Source organism: Chelonoidis abingdonii, chromosome 3 (genome assembly GCF_003597395.2).
Source record: "Chelonoidis abingdonii isolate Lonesome George chromosome 3, CheloAbing_2.0, whole genome shotgun sequence".
In the NCBI taxonomy this organism is placed as follows: domain Eukaryota; kingdom Metazoa; phylum Chordata; order Testudines; family Testudinidae; genus Chelonoidis; species Chelonoidis abingdonii.
The window spans coordinates 96728586-96748560 of NC_133771.1; the positions used below are offsets into that span (position 1 = coordinate 96728586).

The following is a 19975-nucleotide window of genomic DNA, read 5'->3' on the forward strand; positions in this document are numbered from 1 at the left end:
TGATTGGCCAGTACCTGCCTGTCCGTCTGGATCTGGAAGTCCCACAGAATCTTAGCCCTGCTATTCTCCACAACCTTCTGTGGAATCTCCCATCTGGTCTTGGGAGGGTCTAGCCCATACGCTGTGCAGATGTTCCTGTACACAATGCCAGCCACTTGGTTGTGCCATTATATATATATAATTTGTACAACCAGGGCCGCCCGGGGAGGGGGCAAGTGGGGCAATTTGCCACATGCCCCAGGCCCCGCAGAGGCCCCCACAAAAATATAATATTCTATAATATTGCAACTTTTTTTTATGGAAGGGGCCCCCAAAATTGCTTTGCCCCAGGCCCCCTGAATCCTCTGGACAGCCCTGCGTACAATGTATGATAAAATAATTACTTACTGCTGTACTGCTGGGGCAAAACATTAACTCTGGAAGTTGCATCAACTGCTGATTCACATGATTCAAAGTAGTAAACACACTGTTGAACAGATGCATTAATCTGAAAAAAGCACAATACAATAAAACTTTTTAACACCTCACAATAAATTAACTCTCCTTTAGATCCAAGGATTGCCTCTTAAGAACAGGGCCTGAATTTTCATATGATTGCACATCAGCCATTTACCAAAAGCAGGGAAAATTTTCCAAAGCAATATAAGTGCCACTGAAAAGTCCGTAATGTTTATCAATAGAAACCTCTGATGTACAGGTATCAAAAGGATTATTCTGCAAAAAGGGTACTATGTAGATATTTATGAAAGCTAAAAGTAGTACAGTATTTAGTGTTATACAGGAACATTGACATGGAAACTGTGTGGTGGGGGCTGTCAAGAAGTTCAGCAGACCAATCTAAATCACAACATTGTCCAGTTATACTGGAAGAAGAACAAAGACACTGGGTATGGTTTAATCAGCCCCTAACTTTATTATTAGATGTCTGAGATAACCCGGCAGATAAAATAATACAGGGCAGGTAACTCCATGTTCATTTCAATATCTACCTGGGGGCTTCCGCCAGCTCCCCTTTTTCCAGCTAACTCATTGCTGTTCCACCTGGTCTGGTGAAAAGGGGCTTCTCTTGCTGAGCTTGCCTTTATCAACTCCCCAGCTCTTCCAGTCCCTGGGGGATGAGTCAACTGACTCCTGGTGCTTTTGCAACAGGGTCTGTGCCTCTCTTCCCCGCACTTAAAGTGATATACCCCTTCTTTCTGCAAACCAGACAACGCCTCCCCTCCCACCGCTTAACTAAATAAAAACATGTTGTAGGGTAGCATCGTAAAGATGTCAGGAGAATAAGTAATATGACCAAAAAGCCAACTGCTTTCTTTAACTTATCTCACATTTTAATCACCCTTTTAAAATAATTTCACTCATGGACTCTTTTCACATTTAATAGCCATGTTTTAAAGTCACTTTGCCCACTACATATGTAGAGGTTTTTCTCCTGCTTCAAAAGAACCCCTAATCTGGTTTTCAAAGCATCAAACTATTTCTTCTTTTTCTTCTCCCTCCCAATGTACCATACAATGGGATCTATATCACTGAATATGACTGATCAAATTCAGCACTGGCTTAAATGTGTATGCTGCCATAGGCTAGATATTTGATTAAGATGATCTGAAAGATTGTGGTCAACATTTTCAAACCTATGTGCCTAACATTAGGCTTATAAATTGATGCTTAATCATTTAAATAAGTGGCCTGATTTTCAAAGGTAGAGAGCCCTTGCAGCTCTCATTGATTTTGATGGGTTTAGTTGGTGGCCACCAATTCTGAATATCGACTACTTTTATTTAGGTGCTTAAATATGGACTTAGAAGCATAAGTTTTGTGATCCAAATCTGAAATGTTTGGTCAGAGGATCCATCTATATTAGTCAAATGTATAAGTCCTGAACAATATTGCTAGCACTGATGGTCTCCGCAAAAGGGCAGTGTGTGTATGCTATCAAATATTTTTTTTGTTTAAAAAAAAAAAAAAAAAAAAAAGGATTTTCAACACACAGCACTCTACTCAACAGGTGCTGCAATCAAAACTGCAGATGTACACCTCCCCAGAAACATGTTTTTTAAATTACTAAATAATGCAAGAGTAGGCATGAAGTTATATTGGCAATTATTTTAATACTGGGGTGCCAATATGTCTCTTTTACTATTGAACCACGTATTGCATATACATTGAAAAAAAGTAAAATAAATGCACAACTTGGTAGTGGGTCTAACTTATACTTATGGATGTTTAACTGTATTGTGTGTACACTTTATATTCTGAACTCTTTAGGGCATGGATCATATTTTCTTTTATGTTTTCAGAGAGCCGAGCATGATGTTGGTACACAACTAATAAACCTAGATGCACTTGACATAGAAGCTATTTTTATGTTTTTTCTGTATTTTATTTAATATATTATAATTTTAGCAATTTTATATATATATTGCAGCAAATTGCTTCATTTGTATTAACCTATTTTTTAAATTACAGCCCCGATCCTGCAACACGTTCCATATAGGTGGACTCCCACTGCATGGAGCCCCACTGAAATTAGCAAAGCTTCACGCAAGTGCAGGGGGTCACAGTTTCAGAGTCAACTGCACCTTTGACTCTCCTTCTGGTCTTCCTCAAGGGCACCCACTCAAGGTTTTAGGCTTCCCACTTGTCATCTCTTTTAGGGTGGAGACCTGCATCTCTCTCCCTTGAGACTGGGGGTTTAGGTTTGCAGTCCCTTTGCCACTCGCTCTAATTTCCCAGTAGATCTGACCAGGATGCAGCACCTGCAGTTAACTCTTTCTCCAGGTGCTTTAACAATATACACCAACTACCAACCGGCCTTCACAAAGCAAATTGCATTTATTCTTTAAGCAAAAACATTACAGAGAAAACATATAAAACCAAAAAAGAAACTACATGAATGCTAAACGTTTACGAGTGGTCACCCCTAATTCAAACACAGGGTTCTGGCAAGTGTCAGTCTTTCAAACCCCACAGCTGGGTTCGCCTCCTTGATTACAAGTTCTTGTCAGTTTTTAGACCAGGAACCAGACCCCAGGGACAGTTCAGCTGTTTCTTATAGAGCTTGAGCCAAGGTAACTAGTCAGTAGCCATCTTTTTTGGCTTTTGCATGGTCTGGACTGTGGAATTTGCATTATTCACTCTCTAAGGATTCCCCAGGAAACCCATTTAACACATTGTGCTAAAAGTCCATGTCCGCTGCCACATTTCAATATAGTCGTTTGAACTCCTTACACTTCCCAGGCCCCATAACTGTCACACAGGGGTCTGCTCACGTGGAACAAGTTGCAGCACTGGTGCTTTACATATTTGATATGTTCTGCCTTAGCCTTACAATTTTTGATTGATGATGCTTGATTTCATAATCTTAATATTGCATTAACAGAAGGGGTCTTTTTTCATCAAACAGTTTAAAACCAAACTCAAGACGTTTGTTTTTATGACAATTTTCCACATGTTCATCATCATCTATATGTATGTCTTATGCAACAAATCTATAATACAACATGTATAAATAGTATTAAACAGTCTCATTTATTAAATAGCTGATATCAAACTTTCCAATTTCCCCTTATTCAAATCTGCTCGCATGCCCCATATTCCATTTAGCACTGAAAAAGACTATCAGATTCTAAAACAATTTTTTTAAACCAAAGACTTGGCCAATTTAAAAAACTATCACATGGTCCACCAAAGGAAGAAAGACCAGCCACAATGGAGGACAGGAACAAATAACTACTCAAACCACAAGGAACAAAATGGAAATAAATTCCAAGCAGAATATGGCAACCACAAATATAGACTTACCAGAGATTTATATTTCTTTTCAAGGAGCCTTAGTACCACTGTTCTGCTATAATTTGCATGCTAAAATTGTAAAATGGAAATAGTGTGAACATCTATCATTTGATTTAATTTTTACTTTGCAATACAAAAATCAAAACTCTTCAATTCTATTCCAATAATTACTGCACATAATTCAGTTCTAACTCATGTTAATCACTATTGCATACAGGTATGTTTTTCTATTGCCATTAGATTAGAGTAGCCATAAAAAAAAGAGAGGATTACAATAAAACTACAGTAGTTCTAGATATAGGCCAGAATGAAAATAAACACAATGTGCAGTTACACATGTACCAAACCAGAAAACCAGTAACTATTCTTAGATGACAGGATATGGCTTCATATGGAGCTATGCAAATCTTGAATGGTACAGTTGTGAGTGGCAGAATGCAAATTGATCCTTTTTTGCTCCCTTGGAAGACAGCTAATTCTAACGTCAAAAGGAACCTAAACCACACTTTTCCAATGAAGCTATTCTCAATCCTTCCACCTGTACCCTTCTCTTTAACATGGCCCAGGACTATTGCCACACACAACTTTTTATATATGTTTCTCATTGTTTCATGATGTTTAAATTTTAACCCTTCATTACAATATAACCGCCTTTACCTAAAAACTGTCACAAAAGATGCATTTTCAACTACGTCTGCACCAATTACTTTCTGCTCCCAAAACCCTTTAGCAGGTAACATATAGCATATATAACATATATAATATATGTTATAGTCTATAGCAGTGTTTCCCAAACTTGGGACGCCGCTTGTGTAGGGAAAGCCAGTGGCGGGCCAGGTCGGTTTGTTTACCTGCTGCGTTTACAGGTCCGGCTGAACGCGGCTCCCACTAGCCGTGATTCACTGCTCCAGGCCAATGGGAGCTGCTGGAAGCTGCGTGGGCCGAGGGATGTGCTGGCCGCTGCTTCCAGCAGCTCCCATTGGCCTGGAGCAGCAAACCGCAGCCAGTCAGAGCTGCAATCGGCCGGACCTGTGGATGAGGCAGGTAAACAAACCTGCCCGGGCCGCCAGGTGCTTTCCCTACACAAGCGGCGTCCCAAGTTTGGGAAACACTGGTCTATAGAATTTGTTACAACCTGGAATCACTGTTTCCAATCTTTATGAGTTAAACATTCTGAAATACATAAAATTTATCAGCAGATCCTTCTATTTTTCCTTACCATCCATTTTTTAAACCACACAGCTTTGATATCAAGCAGAGCCAAGAAGTAGACTGGATCCAAAAGTTTTGGAGAGACAAGGTGTCTTTGCTCACGTTTTACTGACAACAGCAATAAGGTACTCTCAACTATTTCTTCCATATACCTTAAGAGATTATTAGAAAAAAAATTGGTCAAGTGTTAAATCGAATTAAATTTTATATTGGTACCATTGAAAAATAATCTTGCTTATAATACTGGAAAACTTTTTGAACTGAGAAATATTATACATACACTGTAAATGGAAACTGAATTACATTTAATTTGATCTTTTAAGGTTCTTTTTCAGCCTTGGTGTGTTACAGTGAATAAAAATGATAACATCATGCATGTTTTTATATAGCATCTTCCCAACAGTATATAAAACAGTATATAAAAGTTAGCTAGTAATTATTATTATTAATTGTTTACCCACCATTGAAATGCAGTCTCCTCCAAGACAAAAGAAGGTAAATGTTTAACTACGCATAAAAAACTACTACCCAAATTGTTAGGAAAAAGAATATACTATCCTTCAATTGAAACTGCAGGGGAATTTAAGTAGGTAGAATTTAATTATTCAGACTTGGATTTGGCCAGAATCCTGGTGCCAAAGCCTCTGACTGTTGGGGAAAATGCCACTGATCTTTTAATTAAAGTGATTAGCCACTCTTCTCTCATCTGAAAGAAAACACCTCCAAAAAGCAAAGCACCTCTGATATGCTGTGGCACTGGACCATCAATGACTTGGAATTAAGAGTGCTACATACTCAATCACCAACACTTTCTGCATCATGCAGTCATACTGAGTATTGGAGATCCTGACATCTGTTGGCATATGCTAGAAAATACAAGGACAGGATAAGGTTTCCAGAGACACTAGAGAGGAAGTAGATTATTTTGAGTGCACTGATGGAGAACTGATATCATGCAACTGATGCCAAGCTGCAGTGGAACTAGCAAGGAAAAGTGTTTGCCTGCTTCCCCAAAGGTAGGGGCCCTGAAGGCTGAAAGACAGTAGGAGAAAAGGCTGAAAGGCACAGAAGACTAAAAACCGGAAGCTGAACTAGCTATGGAGAGAAGAAAGCTAGGGTTATTTGTCAAATGATTCTTTATGATTAGAAAATAAGGATGGCGGGAATAGAAAGAGTATACATCAAAAAATATATTTACACTAAGACACCTGCATAGCTGATAGCAGTTGAGTGAGATAAGAAGTAATAGCCCTGAACTGGCAGATGGGAAATGGAAAGGGACTTTCTCTAAGACTTTGACTAATTAATTGGAAGAAATTGAGTAGTATACTAAATTAAAGCGGAAAAGAATATGATACCAAAAAAAAAAAAAAAAAAAGGGATAGGGGGGCACAAAAATGTTTTGTACATGCAGTAATCATCCTACATGTTTATTCAGAGATTCACAAATTTTAAAAGCCAAAAGGAACCACAATGATAATCAAGCCTGACCCTCTCCGTAACATGGGTCATAGAATTTCACCAAGTGATTCCTGAATCAATCCATAACTATGCAGTGAAACAGTTGAAAATGCAGATCATTATGAAATCTGTCAAGCAAGGCCAGACTAAAAGGGTTACAGAAATCACACAGAGACTGTAGAGTGAATTCATTCCCTCAAGTGTCTACACAGCTGGACTTCACTCATTACTATAACCGACGGATAGCATCGCTCCTTTAAACTAATTTCTTCAACACAGGCCTTTAACTTCCCATCCAAAAAGTGCTTTCCTTATATAGACCCTTTGTATGTGCACAAGAGAAAGAAAACAAGGAACAATAAGACGTACACTGAATATCACTAGTAGTTCCACCACTTCCTTTGTCACCCTCCAGCCCCAGTTCCTCGTGTGTTCTTTGTTTAGGTTATAAAATTCTCAGCATAAGGGCCTTGCCCCTTGATTTGTAAAGAATCCAATAAAATAGAATAAAATAAAATAGTAATGAAGGGAAGGAGTAGTAGACCACTATCCACAGTGAGCCTCTAAGTAGTTTTGTGACCCAGTGGATCCATGCCATAACAGATCCACTGGCCATTCCCTTGTCCCATGCTTAACCAGCCCTCAGTCTCTCTCCATCATCCCCACAATCCAGACATTTCGATACACATTACTAATCTTCTGATAAAATTCTATGCCTTTAAACAGTTATGTAAAAAATATTTATCTTAGAAAAAAGGTGACATACTTTTCTGGATGACGAATCCAGAAAGAGGGAACCTCTCTTTGGTACTCATTTAGAAGACGCACCTGTGAACATAAAGGTTATCATTTTTTTTAAATTAATAATATTTTAAAAATTAAAAAATAAAAGGGATAGAAAGCTAACTTATACCTTTTTAAGTAAACGAATTATTTCTGGGTTAGTTATGTCTATACCATCTGAAATAGTAGGAATACAATTTTCTCCAGAAAGAAAGTACAATTCTAAGTGTTTCGCTGAAAAGAGGGGAGAAAAACAGTATTACTAGTAATATAGACTTCATTAGGTTGTGATTTTTTTTAAAGTGATTTCAGAAACGCATATAAAACATGAAAAACTCTTAAAACATGATTAAATGCACATACCTAGGCTTGTATATACTTCCCTTGTCATATTTAGTGGAGAAGATGAAAAGGTCTTTGCATAGAACCTCAAAATTTTGTCCTAAGAGGAAAAAAATAAAATTAGTAACCTATGCTCAAATAACCTTATTAGCATGGTGCATAATATGGTGCAATTAAAATGTATTGTGTGTTATGCTCAACATTACATACTACTTAAACAGCACTAAAGATGCACCTGCTGCATTACCAGGATACAAAACAGGTCTGTGGTCTCAAGAACCTACAATCTAAAAGGAACAGTGCCCTGATCTTGCAATTTGCTGCTCCCGCATGGAACTGCACTGATGTATGCAGGCACAGGATCGGGGCCTATATTAGTATATTTTAATTGTTTTAATGTCATACAAAATGCAAGTAACTTACACAGTAACATTAATGATATGAAGATTATCCACGGCTTTTAAACCAATGAAAGCACTTCTTAGGAACAAGGAGAGAGATAAATGACAGCACTTGGCACAGCTTTCACAATTTTAGTTCTGGCAGATATGAAGGGCACTTCCACACTGGAAAAAAAACCATATCACTTAATTTGCATCGCTTTTTCCACAGGAGATGTGCCCCAGAGATCATGCCAAAAGTAATAAAGAAAGCATCATATTTTTTTTTCTGAACAGTGCACATGCAACACTGTATCTTCATGATGTATCATATCTTTTGTGACAATGAGAAAATACACTGCTTTACTGTGAGAGATTACCATCACATTTTATATAGTAGTTAGGCAATCTGTTTAACAAAATGATAAATACATTTTATTTTTTATGTTGTTGCAGAGAACAAAGCAAAAGATACAACTTAAATAACATTCCATACATTTAACTTTTAAAGTGCAAATTTAATATACAGTACCACAGTCAGCATTACAATACAGAAATAATGAAGTTCTCTTCTGAATAGAAAAAAAATCTTTACTATATTCATTTTAAAATTAGCCCAGTCAAGATCAGTCTACACAAAGCAAAATTTCGATAACAGTCATACACCCACTGATTTAAATGTGAATTTAACTGGCTGTGTAAAGCTTGTCTGAAAAATGGCAACTGAATGCAAATACTGCACTATATACCTGTGAGGTTTCAACAAACATATGTAAATTCTATGCTGAGTAATCTGTTGGGTCTGATGTGAATTCCAGTAATCTCTGCCAATCTGTCTCACTTTTTGAGATCCTTTATCTCTTTGCACGCTAGTTCAAGTTATGGCCTCTTAAACAATGATCTTCAGGTTCAGAGAATCAGAATCGGACCCAGCTTGTACCACATTCTACTGAAATGGAAAGCATGGTACATTCTCCAACTGATTGATATTATAACATGTAGATCAGTTTTCACAGAAATTCATTTGACTGCCTAAAACTAACGTAGGCTGACATTTTCACAAGGATCTAAAGAAATTAGGCACCAAACTCCCACTAAAAGACAATGGATGATTGGCACGTTGCTCAAATTTATGCCTTTGAAAATTTCTCTCACTAATAGCACTTCTAAGAGTTGTGAAACTCCTCCAGGCTATACTGGAGTGAAATTACTGAATAAAGCAGTGTGCAGTACACTAGATAGATATTGTAATTAAAAAGTGTTACTTTTTACTTTAACTTCAATGACTAATGAAATAATATTGGAGAAAGGAAGTCTTTGTTAAAGATTCAATACAAACACCCACACCCTTTCAATTAAAGTATGAGAACACACAATACACATCCTCTGTGATCTGTAGCAAAACCAGGAAAAAACAGATATTTCCAAGGGAAAAATAATCAGAAAAAAAATCTATAAAAACCAAAAACAATATTTAGGCATCTTCATACATCATAAAAAAAATACAGGGAACAAGTCCAGTTATTACAAAATCCTGTGTCAGGTGCTAGACAAATCAAGTGCTGGACAAACGTAGTAAGTTGTTTTACCTCAAGAACAATTTAATTGATAAATATACAAATTAGTTACCTCTTGCCAGACCACTGGACTACCATGTCACAAATGTACATGTTTATTCCTGTGAACTGTTTAGAATGGATAAATATCTGATTGCTACATATAAACCATTTGCTTACACTGAATGTAGAATCAGGATCCGAGAGAGACATTGTCAGATGTTTACGCAAATTAGACCAACTCTCACAGTTTAGTACATCAGAGGGAGGCGCAGAACACAATGTCTGCATTGCTTCCTGGCGCACCTGAAATAATCAAGAAATATAAACAAAACAATGCTGTCAACAGCACCATTACAATGAAATACTTAAAAATGTGATTTTTGTGGGGAAACAGTCCATAGTTACAGGACACAAAAGGCAAGAATTAAAAAAAAAACAACCACACACATCTCTTCTGCTAGTAGATTGTTAAGATAATTTAGACAAAATAGTGAGGACAACACAAAAGCATACACTTTTTAAAATACATAATTAAATTAATCTAAGGATTATGTTGATTCCTATTAGTATTTTGCTCTTCCATAGCAACTATATATTTTGTTATCAAATAAAAGATTTATACTACATCATTAAATTGCTTTACTTTATTATTCAAATGCCACAACCTGGAGTAATAGCACTGCAAAAAATAAACAACAAAATATATGAAGCAATTTACTGCCAGACACCTTTCAGTGACATGCTGACTGCTGCTTCCCACTGCTCCCATTGGCCGGGAACATCAAACCGCAGCCACTGGGAGCTGCAGGGAGCCATGCCTGCTGATAGTCAACGTAAAAAAAAATGTCTCGCAGCCCACCAGCAGATTATCCTGATGGGCTGCAAGCCAAAGGCTGCCGACCCCTGAAATAGAATGATGATTGCAACCGTAATTATTGTTATTATTATTTGTATTACTGGAACTATAAAGCTGAAGCCCATAAGATGAAATCATGGACCCACTGAAGTATTTACAGTTTTGTCATTCATTTCAGTGGAGCCAGGATTTCACCCGTTTATCTATCATATTCTCAAATATACCATAAGTTTTCATTTACATGAGTGATATTTTAGACAGTCTTTTGACTTACCTCCTTAGGTTGAGCAGGGTCAAGCCTTTCCACAAGTAGCTGTAATTGTTCTTGATTCAAGAATGTATAACTCTGTAATACACAATGTAAAATGTTCACTAAGTAAATCCTATTAAAATGCACCACTAATGACTAAAATCATCAGACTTCATGGATATAAAATTTATTTTTGAATAATTAGAATGTTAGCATTTATCTTAATGCAACATTAAAGTTGAGATTTTAAATGGCCAAAGTTCAGAAAACGCAAACTTAAAGGTCCAGTAATAAGATTCTGTCTTCTCCGTTCTGCTTCTGTATTACAGAACTATTATACAATTCTAGGTAATGTGGCATGCAGTTAATAATATAGCATAGTATTGCATGTTGGAAAATAAATACATGTACAGTATTTTACTGTTCTTCCAGTAAAAATGCAAAAAGTTAAACTGAATATTGTGTTTATGTAAACTTCACCTTTTTCTCACATTATTTGCACATATTTTGCAGATTATATATGTCCACGCACTTGCATGCTTACAGACATCATAAATGCAAGGAACCATGTTTTCCATGTCTCTAAGGCAACAGAACTGCAGAAGAATTGACCCTTTGCAGAAGAATCTGGATGCAGAATCTAGGCTTTCATTTTTTAAAAACGATTCAATTCTGCTACTGCTCAACTGAAAAGATTCTTTAGACGTCATCTTTAAAAAATCACTTGAAGGTTGAGACCACATGTGAGGATACTCAAACAGGGAACTTTTTGAAAAAAGGTGTAATCAATTGACAACTGGGGTTTACAGTGAAATTGCCATCTCATCACTATTCACTACTCTGACGGAGAACCATAAACATCAGATTAATCAAGATCACAAGTGTGGTTACATGTTAATAGATGTTCAGCTGTGTGCATGTGATCCCTTTGCGTGCTGCCCCAGCCCTGCACAAACAGCAGGCACAGCAGACTTTGAGTGAACCTCCCAATGATCACAAGATCCGTTAAGCGAACCCAGCCAAGTTTATTGTCAATGAGGCACTAACATCCCGCAGACTCTACCAGACCTCTAATATATGTACGCCTGTAACAATGTACCAGCTCAGTGAACGGCAAGACTTTTCGTTCCTCTCTTGGCTAGACAAAGATACTCCCTCTGAGATATATCTTCATACCCCAATACAAACAAGCTAGTACTGCCCCTCTGACAGTTAGTTACTGCCCGCTGAAGTGGCTAGTTATCACCCATCACCTTGTACATTCTGGTTTGATTAAAACATTTATATTACATTCTGTCAGCCTGACCTTATATTTTAGGAGGGGTCAGTGTGTTCCTGTTATCCTTGGGGAATGTTTTTGTACCATTCTTGATATCTGGATATTCTCGGACCAGTACCACTTGATATCGGGATGTGTTTGCATGAGTACTCTGTGACTAGCACTTCTTAGGAACATGTATTTCTGCAATATTAGCCCTGTTTTTGCCAGATTCTGTGAGTAGGTCCGGCCTCATACCAGGCCTCTGATATAAAGGCTTATGTCTCAGTCTCTCTTTCTACTACAAGTATAAGTTTCTTACTATTTCACAATACAAGTCCAGATCGTAATATCATACCTGATTGTATGATGAGTCACTATCAGAGCAGTTGTCTGTATGGTAAGCACTATGTTGCTCTTTCTTGGTTTTCCTATGCATCTCCTTATTACGCATCTGATCTTCTTCAAATTTGTTAATCAGTGATTCCACCACCACCATCATGACATTCTTCAAGGAATGCATCATTTCTCTGTACCTTCAAAGTCAAGGTAATGTTAATACTAAACAACATAAAAAACACTAATTAAATTATGATTAATGGACTAAGGTGTGCTATTATTTACATTTCACTGAATTTACTCAGTGAACTAAAAAGATTTTAAAATAAATACAAAGCACTATATAGATCCTAAGTAATTAACAGAATGTGTGTGGAAACTTAAACTACAGATATATACATTTTAAAAATAAACCAAAAAGCTTTTAAATTTTGTGGCTCTCCTACAACTATTCAAATAACAATACTAAAATTTATAACAAACAGAACAGGGACCTGCATTCCCAGTTTTGTCACTAATCTGTATTCTGCACTGAGATGTCTTTCAATAGGAACAATGTGCAAGCCAACAGCAGAATACGGCCCTAACAAAATACAAGAGACCAAATATGAACCTCATTACTGTTTCTGTCTCCACAAGTTTAATTAAGGTTTTTTCTTCCACAAAAGTCCTCTGCGGAAGCAGCAGTACAGAATGCATGGACAGAGTATCTTTCAGATAACCAAGATAACCAGAAAGTTATCTAAAATGTATAATGTTTAATAAGCAGAAGATCTACATGGCTATAAAGTAGCTAGCCATGGTGTTGCGCAGAACGAAGTTCCACCTCAAATATTCTCTTGCAAGTCTTCTTCCTTTATCAAGAGTCAGTATGGGAAGAGTTAGGCTTCTTAAACCCCTCAATTTCATCTTCCAACCTCATTTGTTGTTCACCTCCTGTTCTGCTTCCTTTTACCTAAGTTCCATAAACCTTCTTAAGAACGGTATCTTCTTCTGTATGTTGGGCATGATCCCACCATTACAGTTGTCTTGTTCTCAGCTGGTACAAGACTACAACTTACCAGGATTGTCTATGACAAAATCAAACTAATGGCTGTTACGAATACTGTGTAACTTCTGACTCTGAAAACTATTTAGTTTTCTCTCCTCAGTTGTTTCTAATGGACACGTTTCTGCTCCCTGTAAAGGGTTGTTGTGATGAGGTGTCCACCCCGCACTAGCATGTAAGGGATTAATAGAGCCCTAGAGAGGCTACATAGGAAGTGGTCAATAGGAGAGGCTGTGAGGTGCAGCCAATCCAGGCTCAGCAGGTCCATATACGAAGAGCTGCAGAGCAGACCAGGAGCAATTACTCCCTGGAGCTCAAGGAGGGAGAACTGGGTGCCATGGAGGTGGATGGTAGCTAGCACCCTGGACAGAACAGTACTGAGCAGGAACAGGGAAGCAAGAGGGAGCTCCTGGCTGGCCACTAGGACTAGTATGCTGAAGCCCTGAGGTAAGGGCAAAGAAGATGCTGGGGGTTGGGAGAAGTGGCCCAGGGAAATATACTAAGGACTTGGAGGGGATGCAGCACATGGCTGCGCATTGACAGAATCCCTGGGCTGGGACCCAAAGTAGTGGGTGGGCCCGGGTCCCCCCACACACACTTTTCACTGGGCCAGTAGCTAGACAGTTGGCTGCAGTTGCAACTGAGGGAAGTGGCTAGACAGCTGACTGCATGGCCCCTGCAAGGGGCAGCACAGATCATGATACAGATGTATCATGAAGAGGATGCTGCAGTCCTTTGAGTGATGTGGGTCCAAGAGCAGACATGACGGGGGCAAGGCACCATCAAAAGGCATGCCGACATGCGGAGCTAATCTCCAAGATGGCCAGCAGGTGGCGCCAATGTGATGAATCACACCCATCACATTTGTCATCAATACCATTGCATTTAACACTTGCAACTTTGTTGTCACAGAAATCCTGCTGCCCCAAGACAGGCTTTGAAGATGCTGAAACACCACTGATGTAAAACGAATCCAACATGTGACTTCAGTTATAGAACCGCCTGCTGTCAACCAAATATTCAGATAGATAAAACTATTCACCTATTTGTTGTCATTACCATCATCTACCTGCAGTGTTGGCGAGTCATTTTATAGGCAGAGTGCATAACTTCCATTTTATCACCATTGATCTTAAGTTCCATTGATTCTACAATTCTTAACAGCCTTACCAGCATTAGCTGTAGTTGGTCAGTAGTCTCTCCAAATAAGTCAACTGCATACTCAAGAGCCTCTAAAAACGAATCTTTACATTTCACACCGCCTATTTTGGTCTCCTTCAGCTTTGTCATCAGATACTCTATTAGAATGTCAAATGATGTAGATGAGAGAATGCATCTCTGGCCTATTCCTGATTCTACTGAAAACTAGTCCACAATAACTGTTGACCCTTGGCCAACTAAGCGTACCATGGAAAAGTGTTCATTAGGCACACTAAATCATGAAGTACCCCATCCTGACAAAGCAATAACCATAGTGCTCATTGATGCACTGAGTCAAAAGCAGCTGCAAAGTCAATAAAGGCAATGTTAACATTTTTTTTTGCACTAGTCATTTTACAACAGCATTCCACAAGGCATACACAGAATGGATTGTGAATCACCTTTATGGAAACCACACTGGTTGCCTCTTGTTATAGAGTTGAGACAATATTTGATCATAAAATATGGTAAATAACGTAATATGATCATAAAATCATTCCCTGGGACTGAAAACATTGCTATTCCACAATAATTTGAGCAATATGATTGCTTTTCAAGGCATGATGCAGCCCCTTTTCCAGTCTTCTGGAATGTGACTGGTTTCCCAGTTCCCTTTAAGACAACTCAGTGAAGCCAGTGAACTAAACCCAGACAATTACTCTTCAGCAGTTCACTGAAATGTTATCCAGGCCAGGTTCTTTATCATTTGATAACTGTTTGACCACAGGTATCACTTCCTCTAATGTCACTGGCATATTTTCTACTGAGTTCATTTTTTGATTAAGTTGTAGTTTACATCTTGATAGGGATCTGTTCATTAATTATCAAAAATGTTAATACCAACATTTAAAATGCGCATCTATATCCTGGCAATATTTTCCATTTTTGTTCTTAATTGGTGGAAGTCATGAGAATGGATGTCTTATTATGATATTCAAAATCTCAAATATGCATTTCTGGTCATGTCTTTCAGAGGTTTCCTCAATGTGCAGTGCCATACTATTCCACCACTGACTATGGTAACTTGGTGGACCCTCTTAACTATTTGTTCAACACATTTCTTGTCCTCTACCGTCCATTTCCTCCTTTCTTCATTAACCTGCCTCAACTTTTATTGCACCCATTCTACACTGCACTTTCTTTTTTCCCCATAATTTGATGGTATCATATGTAATCCTATGTTGCTTTTCCATACTCCTTAGTTCTAGCTGTTCTCCAGTGATTTCTGTATCAGATTCCCAAAATAAAGTCCACTCTTCCTCTGTGGTGGACAACTAGACATCCAATAGACTCAGACTCTAGGACTGGAAGGGACCTCAAGAGGTCATCAAGTCCAGTCCCCTGCCCTCATGGCAGGACCAAATACTGTCTAGACCATCCCTGATAGACATTTATCTAACCTACTCTTAAATATCTCCAGAGATGGAGATTCCACAACCTCCCTAGGCAATTTATTCCAGTGTTTAACTACCCTGACAGTTAGGAACTTTTTCCTGATGTCCAACCTACAATCTTCCCTTGCTTGTGCGTTTTTAGCCATTGCTTTCTTCTTCTATCCTTAGAAGGCGAGGTGAACAAGTCTTTCTCCCTCCTCTTGATGGACACCCTTTTAGATACCTTGAAACTGCTATCATGTCCCCTCTCAGGCTGCCTTCTTTTCCAAACTAAATAAACCCAATTCTTTCAGCTTCCTTCAGGGTCATGTTCTTCAAGACCTTTAATCTTCTTATTGCTCTTCTCTGGACCCTCTCCAATTTCTCCACATCTTTCTTGAAATGCGTGCCCAGGAACTGGCACACTCCAGCGAGGCCTAATCAGCGCAGCGTATTTGGCGGAGAAAGGAATGACTTCTCCTGTCTTGTTTACAACATACCTGTTAATGCACATCCAGATTCAGTTTGCTTTTTTTGCAACAGTATCACACTGTTGACTCATATTTATTCTTGTTGGTCCACTATGACCCTAGCCTTTTTCTGCCATTATCCGTTCCTAGAACAGTCTCTTTCCATTCCTGTATGTGTGAAAATCTGATTGTTCCTTCTAATTGGCAGCACTTTGCATTTGTTTTACTAGAAACTTATCCGGTTTTACCTTCAGATCATTTCTCCAGTTTGTCCAATCATTTTGAATTTTGACCTGTCCTCCAAAGCATTGCAATCCCTCCCAGTTTGTATCGTTGGCAACTTACATAAGCGTTACTTTCTATGCACATCTAAGTCGTTTGATTGAGATATTGAACGCAGAAAGCCGGTCCCAAAACAGACCCTGTGGAACCCACTTTGTTATACCTTTCCGCAGGATTGGGGAGCCATTAATTAACTACTCTCTGAGTACGGTTTATCAGCCATTATGACCCACCGATAGTAGCCCCATCTAAATTGTATTTGCCAGTATCGAAAGGATATGTGCGGCCGTATCAAATGCCTTACTAAGTCTATGATACCACATCCACTGCTTCTCCCTTATCACAAGGACTCATTTTCCTATTCAAAGAAAGCGATCAGATTGGTTGACAGATTTGTTTCTTTACCAAATCCATGCTGGTTATCCCTATTCAACCTTACCACCTTCCAAGTGTTTGCAGCTGATTTCTTATTACTTGCTCCATTATCTTCCCTGGCACAGAAGTTAAAATAACTGGCTGTAGTTTTCTGGGTGTGTTTTTATTTCCCCTTTTTATAGATGGGCACTAATTTGCCTTTTCCCAGTCTTCCGAATCTCCTTCCCGTCTCCCATGAGCTTTCCAAGATAATAGCTAGAGGTCGATACCTCCTCTATTAGTCTCCTTGAGTATTCTAGGATGCATTTCATCAGGCGACCTGGTGACTTGGCAGCATCTAAATTTTCCTAAGTTGCTTTTAACTTGCTCTTTTTTTATTTGTCTTCTAAACCTACCCCTTCCATAAAATTTCACTATGTTAGACATTCCTTCAGACTTCTCAGTGAAGCCCGACACCCAGAAGTCATTAGCATCTCTTGCCCATTGTCCCAAGTCTTCCTGCTTTACTGTTTCTCCCTCCTCACTTGAGCAGTGGGGCCTACCCACTGCTTTTCTCTTGCTCAATGCTATAATAAAAAGTCTTCTTTGTTCCCTTTTATCTTCCTGCGTTTGAGCTCTTTGTAGGCTTTGCCTTTCTAATCTTGCCTTGGATTCCCTGTGTTATTTTGCCTATATTCATCCTATTGTCAATCTGACTAGTTTCCCATTCTTTATATGACTCCTTCTTTATTTTGTAAGGTCATGCAAAGATCTCGTGGTTAAGCCCAAGGTGGTCTTTTGCCAATTTCTGTCTTCCTACCCATCAGCATTAGCTTGCTTTTGGGCCCTTTAATAGTGGTCCCTTTGAAAAACTGCCAGCTTCTTCCTCAGTTGTGCTTTTTCCCCTCAGTCTTGATTCCCATGGGACCTTACCTATCAGCTCTCTGAGCTTACCAAAATCCACCTTCCTGAAATCCATGGTCTCTATTTTGTTGTACTCCCTTCTACCCTTCCTTAGAAACAGAATGGAGATGTAGAAAAACAGTCAATTGCCAGACCTTTGTGAAGTCAATACTGTATGTACGTGCAAGAAAACAAAACTTGATCTGTAAAAGGGAATTATGCAATAATGTTGTATTTTACATGTATAATAGCGGTTTTCAATCTGAAGGAGGTCAAGGCACTTCATAGACTATATATGCTCAGCGCCTCTAAAATGCAGCCCTATATGGGATGGAGGGCAGCAGCCCAGTACAAAATTTGCATGCTGCACAACACTGGGAAAGGAGCAACTTTGGTCAAGCATTGGTATGAAAAAAAAGTCACTGAGATCTTTGGTGCCTCAAATATACAAGCTATGCCTGTTGTATAAAGGTTTGCCCAAAGACCCACAGACAGTAAACTGCACTAAACTGTGTTTATATATACCACAAAATGATAAAAATCTTAACTACCCAGAGACTCAGTGAATGGCACATTCACACTTGCTGTGCACTAAGTCACCATGTGAACCCTGCTACCGTGCACTAAAAGTTCCATAGGGCACTTTGACAAATTACAGTTTCAATCTGAACTTTTAGTGACCCACATGGCCAGTTAGTGCATGAGAAGCTAGTGCGCTGTAGATTTACATCCTGGCTTGTTGCACATTAAGTCTCTATGCAGAAAAGGCCAAAAGAACTGAGTTAGTGCTGCTGGATTTTGAACCTAGGAATTCAAGGAGTTGGAGTATTTCAAACTTAATGCTTAAAGCATTAAATTACTCCCATTGGAATTACGCTAAAGTAGACTAGTATATCTTTTGAGGGAGAGACAGCTAAAGACTTCACATTAAAGAACAAAGCTGGCGTTGCAACTGCTCAGGAAGGCTCTGGGCCCTGATCCTGCATAATTAAAGTCAATGGGAGCTTTGCCCTAATCCTGCAAGACTTAGACACATGGGTAACTTTACACATACGAAGTTCAAAAGCTTAGTTCAAAAGCACATCCCACAAACTATTGTATTTAGTGCCAAAAGGAGAGCCAACAGTGGTTGGTTAAGAACTGATTTGTAGTCTCTAAATGTAAATGATTGACTTATAAAAGATATTTTTGCTACCTGTTTCTAAAGTAATTTGTTAATAACAATTAGGCACTAATTAATGAACTTCCTCATGCAATGATTTCATCCTGCAGTAAAACTTCAAATTTCTTCTTAAGAACATAAGAATGAGAACATAAGTATGACCATACTGGGTCAGACCAAAGGTCCATTCAGTCCAGTATCCTGTCTGCCAACAGTGGCCAATGCCAGGTGCCCCAGAGGGAGTGAACCTAACAGGCAATGATCAAGTGATCTCTCTCCTGCCATCCATCTCCCATCTCCACCTCTCTGAAAAAAAGCTAGAGACACCATTCCTAACCCATGCCTGGCTAATAGCCATTATGGACTAAAACCAACCAATGCATTCATCTATTCTCTCTTTAAACCCTGTTATAATCCGAGCCTCAAACAACGTCACTGCCAAGGCAAGGAGTTACACAGAGTGACTGGAGTGCTCTGTGTGAGGAAGACATCCTTTTATTGTTTTAAACTGCTGCCTACATAATTTTTCATTTTGGTGGCCGACCCATAGTTCTTGTATTATCGGACATAATAAATAACTTTTCCTTATGCAACTTTCTCTCACACTCACTCATGATTTTACATACCTCTATCATGCCGCCCCTTAGTCTCCTCTTCCAAGCTGAAAAGTTCCAGACTCTTTAATCTCATCTCTTCATAGGAACCCTTTCCAAAACCCTATCAATTTTAGTTGTCTCTCTGAACCTTATCTAAATGCCAGTATATCTTTTTGCGAGACTGAGAAAGACCACATCTGTACAGCAGTATTCAAGATGCGGGTGGTACCGTGGATTATATAAGAACAATAAGATACTCCTCCATACTTTTGTAATAATCTTAACGTCCTGTTTGCTTTTTTGAACTGCCACTCGCACAGCTGTGTGGACAATCTTCAGAGCAACTATCCAA

General features: G+C 38.7%; 1 protein-coding gene across 1 annotated transcript in view; it reads right to left on the bottom strand.

The window, feature by feature from the left end:
• Positions 1 to 19975, bottom strand: part of TBC1D32 (TBC1 domain family member 32) — a 224969-nt gene that overhangs the window by 196733 nt on the left and 8261 nt on the right. Inside the window, exons 3-11 of the mRNA XM_075063908.1 lie at positions 12255 to 12432; positions 10663 to 10734; positions 9710 to 9835; positions 7615 to 7693; positions 7382 to 7485; positions 7235 to 7296; positions 5015 to 5159; positions 3805 to 3864; positions 384 to 487 (exon numbers count right to left, since the gene is read on the bottom strand). Coding sequence (XP_074920009.1) covers positions 384 to 487; positions 3805 to 3864; positions 5015 to 5159; positions 7235 to 7296; positions 7382 to 7485; positions 7615 to 7693; positions 9710 to 9835; positions 10663 to 10734; positions 12255 to 12432 — 930 coding nt within the window. The remainder of the gene's footprint in view (positions 1 to 383; positions 488 to 3804; positions 3865 to 5014; positions 5160 to 7234; positions 7297 to 7381; positions 7486 to 7614; positions 7694 to 9709; positions 9836 to 10662; positions 10735 to 12254; positions 12433 to 19975) is intronic.